Source organism: Bombyx mandarina, chromosome 23 (assembly GCF_030267445.1).
Source record: "Bombyx mandarina strain Sakado chromosome 23, ASM3026744v2".
In the NCBI taxonomy this organism is placed as follows: domain Eukaryota; kingdom Metazoa; phylum Arthropoda; class Insecta; order Lepidoptera; family Bombycidae; genus Bombyx; species Bombyx mandarina.
This window is the reverse complement of record NC_143229.1, coordinates 363,022-383,726: the sequence shown is the minus strand read 5'-3', so window position 1 is coordinate 383,726 and position 20,705 is coordinate 363,022. Positions and strand designations below refer to the sequence as shown.

The window sequence follows — 20,705 nt, the reverse complement described above, 5'->3', positions numbered from 1 at the left end:
CACATACATATTTTTTTTCTTATCTAAGCTGGGTATTACGGATAAAATGTTCCTACCTATAGTCCTAACCTTGCACCTTCAGACTTCCACCTGTTTCGATCTCTTCAGAATTTTTTAGGCATTGTCAGGTTAACATCACGAGAAGACTGCCAAAACCAATTGTCGCGGTATTTTGATCGGAAGCCCCATAGCAATAGGATCATGTCTCTACCTACAAGATGGCAAAAAGTTATCGAACAAAATGGTACCTACATACTTTAGTTAAATGTAAATAAACAATATAAAAAAATGAGAATTTTCTTAAAAAATGCGAAGAAACTTTTTCCCCAACTATTGTACTATTAGAACATCTCAAGTGTTTCACAAACTATGGTCACAATTTATTTGAGGGTAAAGATTTTCTTGTGAAGTAATTAAAAAAAATTGCCTAAAAGGTAAAGTAACCAGCGTTCGCAAAAAAAAAAACTGACATGTACATAACCTAATCCGTGTATTCGATAAAAACTAGATAATTTGAGTTTTTGTTAATTGAAAATACATTTATATGTTCTTTTATTTTTAAAACTTTCAGTAAACCGTGATTATTTTTACTTTTCAAAGAGAGTTAAATTGATTACTCTTTTTTTAAAACGATATTAAATTTTTTCCTAAAATTTTGATTTCCATTTCCCCTACCTACCTAGAGTAAAATGGCTAAAAATACATCAAAAGTAGGAAAAAAAACTAATGAGGAAATCTTTGCTGGTTTCCAAACTCTTCGTAATGAACAACGTCAATTAGGGAGTAAAATATCAGAATTACAAATGGAGTTAAACGAACATAAGTGAGTAAATGTGGAATAAATCTATCGCATATCAATCTACTGCTTAAAAAAATACAAAATACATAGTAAATTATGTCTACAGGATCGTAATTGAGACTTTGCGGGGAGTGGAGTTGACCCGTAAGTGTTTCCGGATGTTTGGGGGCGTGCTTGTCGAACGCACCGTAGCTGAGGTGTTGCCAGAGCTGATCAGCAATTATGAACAGCTACCTAAGGCCATCCAGTCCCTAGAAGACCAACTCACTCAGAAGGGAGAGGAGATCAATAAATACATTGAGGAACATGATATTCGCATCCAACGTGCTGATCGCACCATGCCTGAACCACCTCCAGAGCAATCCACCTCTACCAAGTCTAATGTGCTAGTTGCTAGCGGTTAACTATACTGATCCTTTCATTTCATATAGCTGTCGCAGTGTATTGACAGTGAGACTAGTCCTACATTTGCCTAAAGCAGTGTGAGGTAGTACTGGGAAACTTTTTATTATTAACAATACTATTACGGTGTGGCTTGATAAATTAGTTCTGGCTGATGTTTAGGGGCAAGGGGGGCAAACATGGTATTATGAAGCAGTACTTTATGACTATGATGACAAGAAAAGGAAAATCTAACTGAATATCCACCTCAACCAGATAAATAAATCATTTTAGTGTGACAATACTCCAAGACACTTAACCAGATATTTAAAGAAAGGAATACTACTGCGAAAACTCCACAGAGAATAATTAATTCCCCAGCTGAATGTGCTCAAATAATGTGGAATTAAACTCAATAAACAGTTTTTTCAGGCAGTAGAATATGAACCCTTGTCTAGTGGAAAGTAGTATGATAATAAACTTTAATAATAAAATAGATCTTGAACAACTTTTCAACACTTCATGGAATATGTAATACAAATGCAGAGAAGCAGTCTCTTTGTCCCAACAATTATGAGAATAGCTTCATTTAAGAAGTCAAGACAATATGGAGTTTTTTGTTGTTGTCCTCACCATTCTTTAACAATGTCTAAGGTGACAGTGATATATTTCTTTTATTGCTTTGAATGTTTAAACTCTAAACATTAGAGTAATATATGAGAGAAAAATAATTGAAATAGTAAAATGTTTTCCACATTGTGCTATATGTATATTCCCAATGCTGCCACAGCATCTGAAGCTCACCTATGCAGAGTCAATGTGATTGGTAGGCAACTGTAATAAGTAGAAATATCACTGAAACCTTGAGAGTATTGTTTAACTGTGTACATAGCTTTAAGGTTTACTGCTATTTTGAAGTGTTTGGCCAGTTAACAAGCCTGAATGCCTGAATTTTTTATTTGCCCTTGTCGACAAGCATACGGCTCACCATTGCCAGGGGTAGAGCCAACTTACTGCCAACAATTTGAATGATATACTATACGCATGTCCGAGTTCAGAGATGAACTATGGCAATCAGGTAATAACTTTGTGTAAAAAGTCTCAATAAGTTTGGATAATTTATTACTTGCACCATACTCTAAGTGAGCATGGTTAGATTATTACCTTATTTCTATGGACAACTATACAATATAATTAAAACTTCCTATACTCTTAGCAGGATGGTGACATTCATAATGTTGTCAGAGGTCTGATAAAATTTTAATACCAGGTGGGATGTCACAATAAAACAGTGACAACTTTTTCTGTTTCATCAGGTGAATTTTAATATGATTATAAAACATGATCATGGCTGAATTCATATTTGGTTTTAATTTTGGAACCTTAAAATTTATTGTTACTTAAAATAAAAATAGCCAGGAATAACAAGAAACTTTATTTTATAATATAGAAAAGAATAACTAAACAAAAAAAAGTGTACTAATATTTATTTCATGTAAAGTAATTTTGTATAAAATATATTTCTGAAAAATTCATTTTTGTAGTTTGGACTTGTAAGGGTCTGACGACTAATCTCCAATACTGTTGATACCACAGAGGATAACATACAATTGGCACGCAAGTCCTTTCGTTGACATGTTTATTGTAATCCAAACTTTACATTTAGTCGGGCCCTGCCTTCTTACCTCCATGTATCAGGTGGGGTATTAGAAACCACAGTGGATGGATTTAGGTTTTTTTACAATGTTTCCACTTAAAATAGTTCTGAGTGTTGTGCTGGCGAACTATGGCGTCTAGTGGAGCCGCACGGCGGGCGCCACCAACATCTATTTTATTCCAAGAAGCAGTTACGTTCAGGTAAGGTGGAACCTTCAAAAGCAATTGAGATTTCGAACTCATATTTCTAGGAACGAAATGAAGTAGAATGAATATTAGAAGGCCATACAGTTAGTTGGGCAAGCAATTCGCATAATATCCCGCGCACAGCACATTTCAATGTCCTACAATTTAACAGCTTTGACTGTTCCTCAAGTTTGTTGATATACCAGTCATATATATGATGATGTTCTATGATAATCCAAAATAATTGCAATCTAACATTCTGCATTCCGTTAGCATTGTGTTATGTCCGTGAGAGGCGCAGCCGGAGCCCGGTGTGAGAAGATTCTAATGTCGCATTTGATTAACATGTATTTAAATTATAATAAAATTTGAAGACTTAACGTTGTTTTTTATTAACATCCAGTAGTTAATTTTGTTCTTGGTTAATATTATACAAGAGCACCATTACCTTAAAAGCTAAATTCATAACCACGAAGTAAAGCACGAGGAGGAGCGAGGGCACAGCGTTACCGCGCCGCGGCACCACCCACTAGTCACAGGTTTGTGGTGACCAGTTAGAAGTGTGCGAGGTCGGTGGGCGCGTAGGTCTCCTTGGGGTCGAGCGGGGTCGTGTCGGGGGCGCGCAGGGGCGGCGGGGGCGAGCGGGCGCGCGGGGTCGACCCGCCCGACTTGTGCACCACGCGCAGCTCCGACACCGACATGTGCTTGTCCACCGCCTTGCACATGTCGTACAGCGCCAGCGCGGCCACCGCCGCCCCCACCAGCGCCTCCATCTCCACCCCCGTGCGGCCCTCCGCCCCCACCTCGCAGCGCACCCGCACCGCGCCCCCCCGCCGCGCACTCCCCGCCGGGCAGCGACACCCGCACGCGCACCAGCTCCAGCGCCAGCGGGTGGCAGAGCGGGATCAGATCGGACGTGCGCTTTGCGCCCAGCACTCCCGCGATCTGTAAGGAGTGTTTGACTTAATCATTCATTTTAAAAATTCCATTTGGGTCTGCATCGAATTCGAGAAATAAATTACTTCGGCAACGGTGAGCGCGTCTCCCTTGGGCATGGCGGCGTCCCGGAGCAGGCGCAGCAGGCGGCCGCCGACGCGCAGCTCGCACTCGGCGGCGGCGGCGCGCTGCGTGGGCGGCTTGGAGCTGACGTCCACCATACGGGCGCGGCCCTGCGCGTCCAGGTGCGAGAGGCGGGCGGGCGGCTCGGACCCCCCGGACCCCCGCGACCCCCCGGTGCAGTAAGCGCGCGCCTGTAGCCGGCCGCTCCCCCCGACCCCCTGTACTTTGAACGCGCGCCCGTCTCTCGAGGTTAAGTCACCTACCCGCCTATGAGAATCATGGGCCGGTTCTCCATGTGCGCCAAATTTTGCATTCCTATAAGTAGAGGAAGGATCAGCGAGAGTGCGGAGGTTGGCCGCCCCCCACCCCCCGGCCCCCCGTCGCTCGCCCGCCTCCTCGCGCCGCGCGGACCGAGCTCGCGCTACTGAAATACCAAGAACGCGTGGAAACTCGTTCCAAGACGAACAATGTTAGTAAAGGAAATGAGCTGATGCAGCACTAAGCGGGTTCGGGACGAGGGGGACCGGTGATGCTACATTCGTGCAGTGCTGATTGTGCAGAGTACACGAACTAGTTCAGAGAGGGTGGATAGGGCGAAGAGGCAAGAGCGGCAAGGTAGGAGAGAGCAGCTGCCCAGTTACCGGCGTGCGCGGCCTTCTTGTTGTGCAGCGCGGCGCGCACCAGCTGCAGCAGCCGCGCCGGGCCCGCGCCCCCCCCGCACCGCGTCCCGCAGCGACACCTCCGCGGCCCCGAACAGGCACACCTGCACACACACACGGCCGCTTGTACCGGGACCCGCGCCCCCCGCGCCGCCCCCCGCACCGCCCCCGCGCCCCCGGGGGTCCCCACCGCTCACCTTGAGGTTCCCGTCGGCGGTGAGGCGCAGTCGGTTGCAGGTCGCGCAGAAGTGCTGCGTCATGGACGAGATGAACCCCACGGTGCCCGCGTACCCGCCCACCTTCCACAGCTGTCCAACGAACCAGACTCATTACAGCGTTTGTTTCGCAATCGATAAAACTCAAATTGTACGCGATGTGAGATATTCAAGTCAAATGATTAGCTTGAAGAAATAAATTAAATTATTTGAAAACTAATTTTTTTGTTATAAGTTTGTTTATCAGCCTTTGGCATTCTCTGATGGTCGCAGGTTCGCTGCAATGTCCGGCCCTACGCTGCCCAGATTAAGAGGATTCCCGCGATTTTCAATAACAGTACTTAGCAGAGCATAATATACTAATCCTACTTCTGGTTAAAGTTTATGAAGGAGCTAGCAAGTTCTTCACTGTCAATTTTATAAATAATCGAGCAGAGTAATGGTACCTTTACTACGTACATAACCTGTCATCTAGTATTGAGTGCAGTATATGTGTGGGGGGGTACCGTGGCGGTGTCGTTGGGGCGCGGGGGCAGGGGGCGCAGGCCGGGGTGCGCGGCGCGGGCGGCCCGCAGGACCTCGCGGTGCGGCACGAGGCGGCCCGACTTCCACTCGTTGCCGGCAAATGGCATGAATTCTATGAACCTGCAGATACAAATAAATGTGTTACAATGGTGGCACTCCATCGCCTGCTCCCTCGGGACGAGCCGCCCTGTACCAAGAGCGGGTGCTCTCCGGCTCGAGGGTCCGCACACGGCGCCGTGTAGGCCGCGCTCTTCCCTGACGCGGAGTCGCGTCTCGGCGGTCCGAACTAAGATTTTAAGTAGTCAGTTTTGTAAGTACCGAGGTATTATATTTGATGAATTTACGTTCGGTGTGGTTTTCTCGGAGGCTGTAAAGATATTACATTACACATACATTGTCATAATATGTCCTTGTCTTTGTATTCACCACAACCGTCCCTTATCGCACATCCCGTGGGGCAGGCGGTACGAGCGGCGCGGGCCCTCCCCGCAGTGCGCCCGCCGCGGCGTGCCCCGGGAGGGACTTTTCTGTTTCTTCTTTTGATGTTTATTTCAGTTTATCCGTTTTTAGTTATAGCATTTTTATTTTATTACTATATAAACATTTACACTAACATTTAGATATAAACATGTAAAAATATGTCTATTTTTTTCGGTTCTCTTTATTTTCATAATAATCTAATTGGTATTTAGATATATGAACGTATTTTTTATTTACAAAACCTTCGTCGACAGGTTCCGCAAGATTACGACTGAGCGACAATAAACCACCGGAAGTGATTACTATTCATATTGGCTGCGGCCGCGCTCCGCTGCACAACACTGGTTGTCTATACGAAATACACAAACAAGCAGCTGTAGAGAGTTCCCCTCAAGTGCTCAACTGCGCTTTTTTAATTAAATATTGCCTATAACTCAAATAACTATCTACTTCCACTTTACCTACAACATATGATGCAGACGAGACGCATCTACTTAGTCTGGCCATAAATACTGTTACAATTAATAATAAACAAAATATTACATTTGAATTTGGAATCTGTCATTTTTATATGATTGTTCATTGAGTTTTCTCATTTTGGCGCCAATAAATTGTATAATATTTTGCGATCTTCAATGGAGTGGGGTCATAAAGAGAACCGAATCGCTGTGATTGCATTACACAAAGTAGGTATGGAGCCAAATGCAATTTTTAAAACGCTCCATACGCTTGGTATTAGTAAAATGTTTGTGTACCGGGCTATTAAAAGGTGCAATGAGACCTCCTCTATTTGTGACAGAAAAAGATCTGGCCGTCCACATAGTGTTCGCACGAAAAAGGTGGTCAAAGCAGTAAAGGAAAGAATTCGAAGAAATCCTGTCCGAAAGCAAAAGATTTTATCTCGGGAGATGAAGATAGTACCTAGAACCATGTCGCGTATTTTAAAAGATGACCTAGGACTTGCAGCCTATAAGAGACGTACTGGTCATTTCTTAACTGATAATTTAAAAGAGAATAGGGTGGTAAATTCGAAACAACTACAGAAGCGGTACGCAAAGGGAGGTCATAGAAAATTTTTGTTTACGGATGAGAAAATTTTTACAATTGAGCAACATTTTAACAAACAAAATGACCGTATTTATGCTCGAAGCTCTAAGGAAGCTTCCCAATTAGTCGACAGAGTGCAACGTGGGCACTATCCGACTTCAGTGATGGTTTGGTGGGGTATTAGCTATGAAGGAGTGACTGAGCCATACTTTTGTGAAAAAGGTATCAAAACATCGGCACAAGTGTATCAAGATCTTCTTCTCAAGAGATTCTTGAGAAGGTAGTGAAGCCCCTTAACAACACCATGTTCAATAATCAAGAATGGTCCTTCCAGCAAGACTCGGCGCCAGGTCATAAAGCTCGGTCTACGCAGTCTTGGTTGAAAACGAACGTTTCGGACTTCATCAGAGCTGAAGACTGGCCGTCGTCTAGTCCCGATCTTAATCCGCTGGATTATGATTTATGGTCAGTTTTAGAGAGTACGGCTTGCTCTAAACGCCATGATAATTTGGAGTCCCTAAAACAATCCGTACAATTGGCAGTGAAAATTTTTCCCATGGAAAGAGTGCGTGCTTCTATTGATAACTGGCCTCAACGTTTAAAGGACTATATTGCAGCCAATGGAGACCACTTCGAATAAGCTTTTTATACTTTAAATTGTTTTATATTTATGTATTAAACTAACACACTGTAAAAGTAATAAATGTTATTTTCAATAGATTTATTTTTATTTTTAATTGTAACAGTATTTATGGCCAGACTAAGTAGACATGGCTATCTACTACTCGTGTAGGAAGAAGTCGTTATTGCATCGGCGACTCCAGATCGTAGCAACCACCTCGTAGGAACAGTGGTTCCAGAAGTGGCGCATTAACAGCAACCCCACGAAAAGCACAGCGGTGCTCTTCAAAAGGGGTCGCCCTCCCAATACCGCTTCGTGCATAACGCGTTAACACCTCCGCCGTTAGCCCCATTACTCTCTTTGGCCAGCCCATACCGTGGGCCTCGACGGTAATTTTTTTTTTTTTATTGGCCTTGTAGGCAGACGAGCACACGGCCCACCTGATGGTGAGTGGCTACCGTCGCCCATGGACTTCAGCAGTGCCAGGGGCAGAGCCAAGCCACTGGCTACCGAAAGCCAAGCCGCTGCCCACCTGAATATCTAGGCGTCACCCTTGACAGAGGGATGACATTCCGGCCCCACATAAAAACGGTACGCAATCGTGTCGCTTTCATACTAGGACGCGTCTATCCGATGATTTGCTAGGGAAATAAATTGTCCCTTCGTAATAAGGTAATATTCTACAAAACTTGCATATGTCCAGTTATGACCTATGCAATTGTAGTGTTCGCTCACGCGGCCCGCAATTCTTGGAAACCCCTTCAAGACATTCAAACCCGTTTTTGCAGGATAGCTGTCGGAGCACCGTGGTTCATGAGGAACGTGGACCTCCATGATGATCTGGAGCTTGACTCCATCAGTAAATATCTTTAGTCGGCATCAGTGCGCCACTTTGAGAAGGCGGCACGACACGGAAACCCTCTTGTCGAGGCCGCCGGAAACTACATACTCTATCCTGCGTTAGCAACGCCTCCTGGTTAGAGCCCCGAGAACTCATTTACACGTTAGGGTTACGCTGACATAGCCTCTCAAGGCTACCAGCTTAGGTAGAAAAGGAAAAAAATGACTTGACCCATTTAATTCCTGTATCACAAGGGTGACACGTCAGCTTAGTGCCAGATGATTTCTGGGCGATGACGGGATGCAGGGCGTGGGGCCACGTGGTGCTGATGTACAGCACACTTGAGATTTATTCATTTGTGAAAATTTTAAGTAAGTTTACATTTAAATTAGTTTGGTTTATTTCTTCGTTTCCTTATATGGATTCATGCTTGCTAATTTTTTTTATTTTTTTTTTCGAGTTTGTAATATAACTTGTTGTTTATGTTGGGGGGGACCTTTAATTGGCTTTCTGGTTTTATTTTTTGTTATCTTATTCTATTATGTGGAGTTGGGCTGTAGGTCCTCCTTGTAATAAATAAATAAACGAATAAGAAAGAACTACGAACTACAAGAAAATTGTTAGTAAATTATATTTTTAGGGTGTGTATTTCATCTACAGTTGAGTAATTACGAATGTATTTAAGCCAATGTCAGCCAATAATTGGTATTTCATTACTTTACAGGCTCACTACGCCTACTTTGTTCTCTTTAGTTCAGAATACGACGCAGACGGCAAGACTAGCGATACGAATGAACTAATTACGTTGACACGAGCTCTACAACACTCACGCCCTCTCTCGGCGCCGCTGTGTGCGCGGGGCAGGCGCCCCCGGGGGCGGGTGGGGCGCGGGGGGCGGAGCACTTTCCTATCACCGCAAAGAAGCAAGTTGTTTCCGTATTCGGTCGTGTCTAATTGACGTTCAATTCCACGTTCAACTGTGTCAACTGTTTTATTCATTTGTATCAGAATTTCAGAAGCACGTGATCAAACACCCGAAACTTCATCTAGAAATAATTATTTGTAAATATCTTTCAGTAAATAAGGAAATGTCTCGCAACAGTTGAACACACAACTCGTGTTTATCTATACAACTAATTACATTTATTATTAAAGAAATTAAATGATGATATTCCAACTGTTAGTACTAGTACTGCCACTTATAATTGTTGTTAAGGCGGGTGAGTGTCCCACTTGACCAGCCAACACGAGTGTACGGCGCTCATCCGTCCTCAGCGACTTCAATTTATGCGATTAGCCGGTTTTTATATAATGACATTGTCCGATGCACTCCTTAATATATGAATTTGTTCATGAATGTGAATGTTACGTCCTACCGCATGTCTCCGAGACGCACACGTGCACACACGCACGCACACACACAACAAGGCATACTTACGTTACAATCTCAGTACAAGAGTTGGCTTCAAAAATAAATTCCGATTAATATCCGATATAATAGGGGTTAGCGTATGAAATTGCCGTTTTATTGTAACTAGTGGTCCCCGCAATAACCGAAATTCGACTATAATTAATTGAAATTAAAAGTTTAAACATTATTATAGTTCTATTGTCAAACACTATTATACTTCTATAATAATACAGATATTAATATATTCTATAATATAATACAGATTTCGCCAAAACTACACTATAGTAGATAAATAATATTAAAGACATTACATTATTATTACTGGTAGTAGGACCTCTTGTGAGTCCGCGCGGGGTGGGTACCACCACCCTGCCTATTTCTGCCGTGAAGCAGTAATGCGTTTCGGTTTGAAGGGTGGGGCAGTCGCTGTAACTATACTTGAGACCTTAGAACTTATATCTCAAGGCGGGTGGCGCATTTACGTTGTAGATGTCTATGGGCTTCAGTAACCACTTAACACCAGGTGGGCTGTGAGCTCGTCCACCCATCTAAGCAATAAAAAAAAGACAAACAATAGTAATCTATTCTCAATTTGACCACAGACTAAAGAATAGTTAAATAATTAAATAATCAAAAGTTTCACAATTGTTGTTGTTGTGTTGTGTCAAAATAAATGTCAATGTAGTGTGTGTAATGTTTTCTTTATTGATATAATGTATTTTTGATGCATAATTTTAAAAAAATATTAGCGTCCTGCACTTCTTCTCTATGTTCTCTATAAGTGTGGGAAATTTCATACTCCTCCGTCCGCGCAATTTTCGTAAACAGGGGTACAAAGTTTTAGCTTCACGTGTTAATATATAGATAGGTACTTCGACTTGACAAAGAACCTTTTTTCAAATGGTACCTATGAGGTTCTTATTTTAAAAAATGTGCAACATTCCGTTATCGACTTTCAGTTGTTTTTTTATTCAGCTTAGACAAAGATGGAAAATTCGAGTGAACACCTACAAGTTCCGACGCGGAAGTAACGCTGCACAAACAGCTCGCAATATCAATGATGTTGCGTTTGGAGAGGGGACTACTGCTAATGTAATGTTGGTTTCAACGCTTTTGTGATGGAAATTTTGATTTGAAGAACGACCCACGTAGAAGACCGTCCACACATGTGTATAACAATGAATTTTTGGGAGGCTTATACGACAAAGGAAGGATCTTCCACCGAGCGGGTGATATTTGCTCGGTAGACCGACGGTCCGAATGTTGTTGTTCGGAACTTGTATATATGCAAGCTTATCTTGAAAATGTCGTAAGCGAGATTCAGGCATCTGTCAAATATATTGCGCTATATGATGGGTACCCGCCACAAATTGAAAGAGATGGTGGAAGCCGGTCCGAGCCAAGCTACCCAGGAAATAGCGACATGGTTTAATGTTACCTTACCAACAATATTGACTCATTTGCGTCAAACCAATAAAATAAAAAAATATGAATAATGGGTGCCTCAGGATTTAACTGATTTGCAGAAAGAAACGTGGGTTGAAACTTGTGTTGCCTTGTTGAATCAATACAGAAATTAAGGAATATTGGATCGAATTGGACATGTGATGAAAAGTGGATTTTTTACGATGATAACCGTAAGCGAAAAATGCAATGTGTGACCCCAGGTCAAACGCCGCAAAACGGTCTGTTTGGTGGTCTCAGCATGGTGCTATTTACTATAGCTTTCTCCGATCTGTTCAAGCAATAACGGCAAATGTCTACTGTGCCGAACTCCGAACAATGATAGCAGAGCTTGTAGTGAAACAGCCCCAACTCATGAATCGATCCTCACCATTATTGCTATATGATAATGCAGAAATAGGCGGGTTGGTGGTATCTACCCGAGCGGAATCACAAGAGGTCCTACCACCAGTAATTACGCATATTATAATTTTGCGGGTTTGATTTTTGTTACACGATGTTATTCCTTCACCGTGGAAGTCAGTCGTGAACATTGTTAAGTACGTACTTCATTAGAAAAATTGGTACCCGCCTGCGGGATTCGAACACCGTTGCATCGCTAGATACGAATGCACCGGTCCTTTAGGCCACGACGACTTCAAATCTTCACCATTATTGCTCGACGCTAACGCGAGACCTCATAAAGCACGAGAAACCGTTTTAACTCTACAGGAACTGCAATTAGAAACCATTCTTCACCCTTCGTATTCGTCAGACCTTGCTCTAACGGATTACCAATTTTTTCGTGATTTGGATAATGTTCTACGAGATAAAAAGTTTTCTTCCCAGGAGGCAGTACAAAATGCTTTCACACAGTTTGTAGAATTTAGATCACCAGAGTTCTATCGCAAAGGCATAAATGACCTTCCTATTAGATGGCAGCAATGTATAGATAATATATACTAATATTATAAAGAGGAAAGATTTGTTTGTTTGTTTGTATTGAATAGGCTCCGAAACTACTGAACCGATTTGCAAAATTCTTTCACTGTTTGGAAGCTACACTATTCCCGAGTGACAAAGGCTATAATCTTTTTTGAAAAAAATTAGGGATCCCTACTGAAACTACAATAATGTAACCCAAGGTATAAAAAAAATACTTAAAATATTCTTTACATCGCGCGCCCTGCGAAAACTATTGATTATAGAATAAAATAATGTACTACGACTTTGTAGAACATATTATTATTTACGAAAAGTGTCGGGACAGCATATGCCTCACTATTATAGTTATGCCGCATTAAGTGTTCTTTTGTTTAAAAAAATAAAACAACGTCAAATATCGTTGAAATTTTTGTTAAGGACCCGAGCGGAGCCGGAGCGGGCCGCTAGTGGTAGATATTTTGATTAAATAAATAGGTTAAATGAAAAAAAAAAAACGAATTTCAATTTTTCAGTACAAATCGGCAATTTCATACTTTAACCCCTAATATATCCTGAGAGCTGCCCGTGGGTGCGCGCGTGCGCCGTCCCGCCGCCCGTCTTGCGGCAGCTTCAGCTGTGCGCTGGGCCTAAGTTTCCTCTTCTCTTTCAGGAAACGAATACTAAAAAGGGGGTACTTTAATTTTGGATGTTTCGTTTAAAGATTTTTAAAGACGTTTCGTCGTGACCTCACCTGACTTCGAGGTCGCGCTCGCGGGTCATCTCTATGAAGTCGCCGATCTCGTCATCGTTGAAACCTGCAAGCAAAGTCTCCGTGAGCAGGCGGCGCTCACACGCGGGGGCGAGCGCGGGGGCAGCGCGGGGGGCGAGCCTGACCTCTCATGAGCACGGTGTTGATCTTGACTGGCGAGTAGCCGAGCTGCAGCGCGAGGTCCAGGCCGGCCAGCACGCGCGCCAGGCCCTGCGCGACACGAGCACGCTACATTACACGCACTACGGCGCAGTACAGCGCAGTACAGCGCGACACACACGCACACGCACCCGCCTCCTGGCCATGTCCTCGTAGCGGTCCGGGCGCAGCGTGTCCAGCGACACGTTGACGGCGTCCAGGCCGGCGCGCTGCAGCGAGGCCAGGCGCCGCGCCAGCACCAGCCCGTTGGTCGTCATGGACACCGAGCGGATGCCGTCGATGGCCTTCAGCGACTCTGCGCACACACACACACCCGCCGCATCACACGCACGCGAAACATCAACTTACATAATTCAGTACTATTGTTAAGGGTAAAGTAATAGTAAGTTGAGGCTTAGCCACTAATTCTGGGTATTCTCTCAAAGTAGGCAAGTAGCAATCACATTGTTAAGCACCAGCTCCGCTAACCGCTTAAAATCACGTGAGCAGGAATTATCTATACCGGAGTACCAGTACGTCGGGTGTTCTGCACAACACACACACATCGAAGGACTGCATTAGAAGTTTATTATTGAGTCACCTTTATATTTTTTATTAGTGTACGAGCTATTGTGGACTATTGACGTCACAGCACCGCCTCCCGCCCCGAGGCACGCGGTCGAAGCTTTAATCGTATACTATAATGGCTTTCCCACTCTTCAAACAAGAAAATATAACTGCTTCCCGCCACTACTGAGCCGCATGTTGGTGGCTGTCTGTGGGAGTCTCACAAGACGCCCTATCGTCAGTAAATGCCAGTTGGCGATCGCAGTACGCCGGTATAATACTCAGAAAACGTTGCAGTCTCTACTTCTGTGAATCCACCAACGGAAAGGGGCGGAGTGGTCATGTTCTAGGCCCTGTAACCAGCACTTTATGCGTGAACGACATCCTTTTGATATTTGTGATTCGAATGTACATTATTGTTTAGACAGATACAAATGGTTATAGTGTGGCGATTATAGTGACCAGATGAATAGGCGTTACGTATGATATCGGCGAGATCGCTCCTGAGCGTCGGCTCCCCGCCGGTGAGCCGCAGCTTGTCCACGCCGGCGGCCGCCAGCGCGCCCACTATCACCCGCAGCTCCTCCACCGACAGCAGCGAGCTGCGACTGGACAGGGGCACGCCTTCCGCCGGCATGCAGTACTTGCCTGCACCACAAATTCCAACACATAATTAATACTTGCTGGAACCTTGGGACATGACTGACCCACTCTTCAATCAGGAGCACATGACTGTACGGTTTAATCTTGCGTTATTCATCGTTATTTGAATTTTGAGCTAAGTACCATCTAATTTTTTTACCTTATTTGATTTGGTTTTGATTATACAAGATAGTCCTTAATATTACGTTTAAGGACTCAGAAAATATATATTAGTAGGTCACCTAATTTATGTGTATTAATACTGAACAGTGAGTGAGTGAACTTTCAAGTTTAAAAAACTGGTAGTCTGTATCGAACTACGACTGAAAACAACTGTGGGAAAAATAATACTCTGGTTCCGAAAAAGGTCTGTGAAACCAAAAACTGTGGAGGGTGTTTAAATTAGTATCATCAATTTGAAGAAGCTATTGTTTCCAAGTCAGTGTATGGTTCAGTAGCAGAGCAAGTGATGTCTACTACGTTTTATACTTTGCGATTCGAAGTTTAATATATTTTAGCAAACTATACTTTCTAAACCAAGAACTTACAATTAATAAGCTAAAGTAATTTAAACATTTAGTAAATAACAACAGAGTTCTGTTTTTTTTTTTTTTTTTTTTTCCTACCTAAGCTGAGAGCCTTGAGAGGCTATATCAGCGTAACCCTAACTTTTGTAGGTGAGCTCACGGGGCTCAAACCTGATGAGGACCCAGAGTTCTGTTATTGATTCATACATTATATACTTATGTATAACTAATCTCAGTTGGTTCTGTATGTTTCAAGGTTGTTTTAGTTAAGATTAAATTGGTATTTCTTTTGTTATTCTTGTGTTTTTGTTGTTTTCTTAATTATGCTATCAATTTCAATCAATTTTTGATGTAGAATATTATATTGTACTAGCTGACCTGGCAGACTTCGTAGTGCCTCAATCGATAAATAAAATACCTAAACTTTATTTAATTCCGAGAATTTTCATATTTATCTACCTTTTAAACCTTCTCTAGACTTCGACAAATAATTCAAGACCAAAATTAGCCAAACCGGTCCAGCCGTTCTCGAGTTTTAGCGAAGCTAACGAACAGCAATTCATTTTTATATATATAGATTGTTTGTTCTATTTTATTTTATTTTATTCTATTATATTTACTTGAACAGTCAAATAAACAAATCTGATAGCACAGGAATGTGAGATATACAACTTGCTGCTGATGTCTACTCGCCAAGATTAACGCAACTGTTAATAAATCTGATCTTTCTTTATTTGATTTGATTCTTTTTTCTTGAAGTCGTCGTGGCCTAAAGGATAAGACATCCGGTGCATTCGTTGTTGCGATGCACCGGTGTTCGAATCCCGCAGGCGGGTACCAATTTTTCGAATGAAATACGTACTTAACAAATGTTCACGATTGACTTCCACGGTGAAGGAATAACATCGTGTAATAAAAATCAAACCCGCAAAATTATAATTTGCGTAATCACTGGTGGTAGGATCTATTGTGAGTCCGCACGGGTAGGTACCACCGCCCTGCCTATTTCTGCCGTGAAGCAGTAATGCGTTTCGGTTTGAAGGGTGGGGTAGCCGTTGTAACTATACTGAGACCTTAGAACTTATATCTCAAGGTGGGTGGCGCATTTACGTTGTAGATGTCTATGGGCTCCAGTAACCACTTAACACCAGGTGGGCTGTGAGCTCGTCCACCCATCTAAGCAATAAAAAAAAAAAAAAAAATTTTTAAATAAGATATTAATGAAAAAAATAAATTGATTTATATTCGAATGGTTTATCCGAAATTTATAGTCTTGATGTTCCGTCCTTAGTATGAGTTTGTGTAATGATATTATACATAGTCAGGTCATAAATTCTGTCACATGTTTAATGTAAAATAATTGAAACAAGTTTATTCATTATGTAACCATTAATATACCAAAATGAACTTAACAAAACATAGTTTCTTATGACACTAAAGTTTATTCAAAATGACCTCCGTGATTTTGAATACAGGCCTTCAATCTGCGCGGCCAGTCGTCTATCGCAGTACGAACGAGGTCCATGTCAATATCGGCGGCTGCCTTAATCAAGAATGTCTTGAGTGACTCCAAATTGGGATGAGGCTTTGAGCACGCCTTTATTTATTTATTTTTAAGAGATTTTATGACCTGGTAACTAAGACCTTTAAGTCATGTCTTATTTTACTTTATTTTCTTAATTTTATGAAAAATGATAATATGGAGTGAAATGAAATGAAGATGATTAATTTGAGACATTAATCAACTCGGATGAAATTTAATGAAATGGGATGAAATATAATCGCAGTAAAATGGTGGTCATTTACTGAGATTTTTTCAGTGGACTTTTTGGAGGAACCCGAGAAGTTACGTCCAGCAGCTTTGTTTCATTTTCCCACATTTGTGCACTTTCACAGATATTAAACAGTTAATAAACCATCATTATTACACATTTAAACCTGAAGAAACACTAAATAGACAAAATAAAACAAATCACACAACTTCACTCCTCGCGTTCCCGCCAAAAAGTCCTGAGCACGCCTTTTCCTCCAAGTGTTGCCATATCTTGTAATCTAACGGATTCAAATCTGGACTGGAGGAGGGCCAGTCTTCGTGCCGGATGATTTCACGCGCCGCCAGCCAGTCTTGTGTGCTCTTCGCTATATGAGCTGGCGCCGAATCTTGTTGGAATACCCAGTGCCTGTTATTGAACATGGTATGAGAAACAGGTACCACAAGGTTCGTCAGGACTGTATTTTGATACACAACTGCATTCGTTTTTACACCTTTCTCACAAAAATGTACCTCTGTTAAGCCCCAATAAGAAACTCCTAACCATACCATGAGCGAGGATGGAAAATGACCTCGCTGGACACGCGGAATAAGGTTGCTCGCTTCTTCACTACTGTGTGCGTACACCTTATCATTTTGTTTGTTGTAGCTCTCTTCTATGGTAAAAAATTTTTCATCCGAAAAAATAATTTCCCAATATTTTTTTCCCGCGTACCGCTTCAACAAAGCGCGGCATCTCTTCAGTCTCAGGTCCATTAGACGAGCATTCAAACGATGTCCTGTTTTTCTTCGATATGCCCGAAGCCCTAAGTCTTCATTTAACACCCTTTTCACCGTGGTTCTGCTTAACCCCATCTGAAGGGCCAACAGTTTCTGCTTACGTTTGGGATTTCTTTGAATTCGCGCCTTCACAGCTTTTATCACTGCTGGAGTCCTAACAGACCGAGGGCGACCACTTCTTGACCTGTCATCTACACTAGAGTCTTCATTGTATCGTTTGATGGTACGATAAACGAATCTTTTGGTTATATTCAAAATTTTCAGTATGTTAAAAATTTGAATTGGCGCGTAACCGCAACGATGCAACGCAATAACTGCAACACGGTCTTCTTTAAGCGTCCACTCCATATTTAAAAATGAGTAAAATTCTAAAAGTATACATTTTTATTTTCATGAACAATTCGAAATTCGAATTCAATAAACTTTTTTGTGGCCAGCATTCTAAAAGAAAAGTTTTTACTGTGTGACAATACTTATGACCTGACTAGGTAATATTAAAATGAAAATGTAATACGTATATACTTTGAATATATAATGTTCAAAGTATGAATTATTTAGTTTATATTATGTGGGTGGTATTAAGTCGTCGTGGCCTAACGGATAAGACGTCCGGTGCATTCGAGTTGAGCGATGCACCGGTGTTAGAATCTCAGGCGGGTACCAATTTTTCTAATGAAATACGTACTCAACAAATGTTCACGATTGACTTCCACGGTGAAGGAATAACATCGTGTAATAAAAATCAAACCCGCAAAATTATAATCTACGTAATTACTGGTGGTAGGACCTCTTGGGAGTCTGCGCGGGTAGGTACCACCGCCCTACCTATTTCTGCCGTGAAGCAGTAATGCGTTTCGGTTTGAAGGGTGGGGCAGCCGTTGCAGTGAATGGTTACCTTCGCCCATGGACTTCAGCAATGCCAGGGGCAGAGCCAAGCCACTGCCTACCGTTAAGTAAGAATGACTCTCCACAAGTCTCGTTTGAAGAAGGATATGTTATAGCGTTCGGGAATCACCATGGAGTGGAGCTTATTCAAAAGCCAGATGGTACATGGCAAAAAAGATCTCTTAAAAAGGCACTATGGATGAATGCAGTGGCTCCAGGTAGTATGGATGAACTCTACTACGGTAGCGGGCGGTGCGATGGTAAAAACGAGACGATGGTATCATCTCAAACAATTCCTCAGAGCACTCCCCATGGAACATACGGTACAAAATACAGCGGGAACCGAAGCCCCTCTACAGACCCAGAAGTTCCAAACAACCTCATTACTCTTGAACATTACCCTTTTCAATGGAAGAAAAAAATGTTGTATAGTAGATTTTATTTATTGCTTACGTATGTAATCAAGTAGTTCAAGGCCCACTTGGTGTTAAGAAGTTGTCACCAGAGCCCATAGGGATCAATAAATATAAATGCTGCTACCCACCTTGAGGCTTGAGTTCTAAGTTTTTTCAATACAAAGTCTGCTCCTCTTTAAACTGAAACGCATTACTGCTTGACAGCAGAAATAGGCAGGGTTGTGGTACCTACCACCAGTAATTATGCAAATTAAAATTGTTGCAGGTTTCATTTTTTGTACACAATGTTTTTCCTTCATCATGTTAGCTTTTCATGAACATTTTTATGTATGTGTTTTTTTAGCAGAAAAACTGGTTCCTGCCTGCAGGATTCAAACAGCAGCCCAGTTGCATCACTAGATACACATTTGTATATACATACATACACCCGGTATCTTATCCTTTAGACCACAATAACTTCAATGTTCAAGAAGTATCTATTATAGAGCTAAGAAACATCATCATCAAAGCTATTTTTAGCACAATAGGATTGTTCATTAAAATTTTAAATTATAGAGTTATCTCATAACCTTTCACTACAATTATATTTAGTACCCTTGCCACTCCTTTTTTCTAAATTAACTGATTCAATCTTTGCTGTCAATCATTAAAAAGAAATGTTCATTTTTGAAAAGCTGTTTTTTATATAAAATTGTGCATAAATATCTATATTGACTATTTACTTGCAAGCTCCATAATATCAACAATCAACAATGTTTAATGTTAATATTTGCAGCAGACATGCGTATGTGTTATCTAATATATATTTTTTGCCTTTTCATAGAATGATAACTGGGTAAGGTCAAATCAATTCTGAGACTAGTTCATGCAGTCACGTGGTGTTGTTAATGTAAAGCATGAGGCAATATATATTTACACAAAATAAGCCACTTATTGTGGATAATATTGTACATAAAAACGGTTCTGTTGATTCAGCAGTACAGACTGGGCTAGTTCAACTAGTTTTGATGATTATAATTTAATTATTGACTTCTTCATTTGTGTCTTGCGATCTTATTTATGAACAAGCAATTTTTAGATCATTGATGCAGATAGTCTGAAAACTAAAGTGTAGTAGACGTGTGAAAATATGATGATGTGTCTAGTATTACTTACATCGCAGGTTGCATCGCTCAGTGAGAGATATTCGCAGGTAGTTGTGTCGACGACCATGTAGGTCGCTTAATGAGGTCGCCGCCTCCACACGGCTGTCCTATGCACAAAATAAGCAACACGCGTTAAATACTTCTGCTCTGAGCAAGTCTTGGTACTATTCATTCGACTTAAATATATAATTACTTACATCACTGTACAATCTATCGGGTACAGTAATAGCTCGGAAACACGATTTTAATGTCCTTAGATCGCATTCAAAAATACGATATAAAGATGAAAAATTATTAGTCCGAATTTTCATTTTATTGCGGTCGGCTTATTGCACGTACGTAAACAAAATAATCAAGTTCACTCGCAGATACGAAAAACTTCAAACTTCAAAACTTTTCCCCGCTCCTCAGCCTCAGGCTTAAGGAGGGCGATCTGACATCGCTTAATCGACGAATCGATTTCTTCAGCCAAAAACACAAAATGGAATCGATTTTACATCTTTGTAAATTAAAATTGTTTTTTTTCTGTTTTGGTAAAAACTGTTGGACGGTTACATTTGAGGGATTGGGTTCTTTAGGTGATGAGGGGCTATTTAAAAACAAAACTGCTTCATTATAATTATATTGCAGATTGCTTGAACAATTTTACACCATTATACAATTATTATCTTTATATTTTTTATAAAACTATTTCATGTTTCTCTTGCCGTGTCTAGATGAGAAGTGATGACATTTTCTTACGAGAATACAATGATCTGTTTTTTTAAACATTTAAAATATTTCTAATATTCGAAATCTAATCAAGTGTCAAGTGTTG

General features: G+C 41.6%; 2 protein-coding genes across 2 annotated transcripts; one reads left to right on the top strand and one right to left on the bottom strand.

The window, feature by feature from the left end:
- The first annotated feature begins 382 nt into the window (after window positions 1-382).
- On the top strand, window positions 383-2,715 carry Pfdn2 (prefoldin 2). The gene is made up of 2 exons (XM_028186435.2): window positions 383-823; window positions 906-2,715. Exons 1-2 carry the CDS (start codon window positions 690-692, stop codon window positions 1,201-1,203), a joined length of 432 nt encoding a protein of 143 aa, XP_028042236.1. The 5' UTR covers window positions 383-689; the 3' UTR covers window positions 1,204-2,715.
- Window positions 2,600-20,316, bottom strand: Mocs1 (Molybdenum cofactor synthesis 1). Its single transcript, XM_028186433.2, is given in 13 exon segments — window positions 2,600-3,852; window positions 3,854-3,967; window positions 4,045-4,505; window positions 4,723-4,795; window positions 4,797-4,844; window positions 4,938-5,048; window positions 5,462-5,600; window positions 13,000-13,063; window positions 13,143-13,227; window positions 13,308-13,471; window positions 14,203-14,370; window positions 19,899-19,995; window positions 20,086-20,316. Coding segments are annotated over 13 exon segments (1,914 nt in total). The 5' UTR covers window positions 20,200-20,316; the 3' UTR covers window positions 2,600-3,576.
- Window positions 20,317-20,705: the final 389 nt, after the last annotated feature.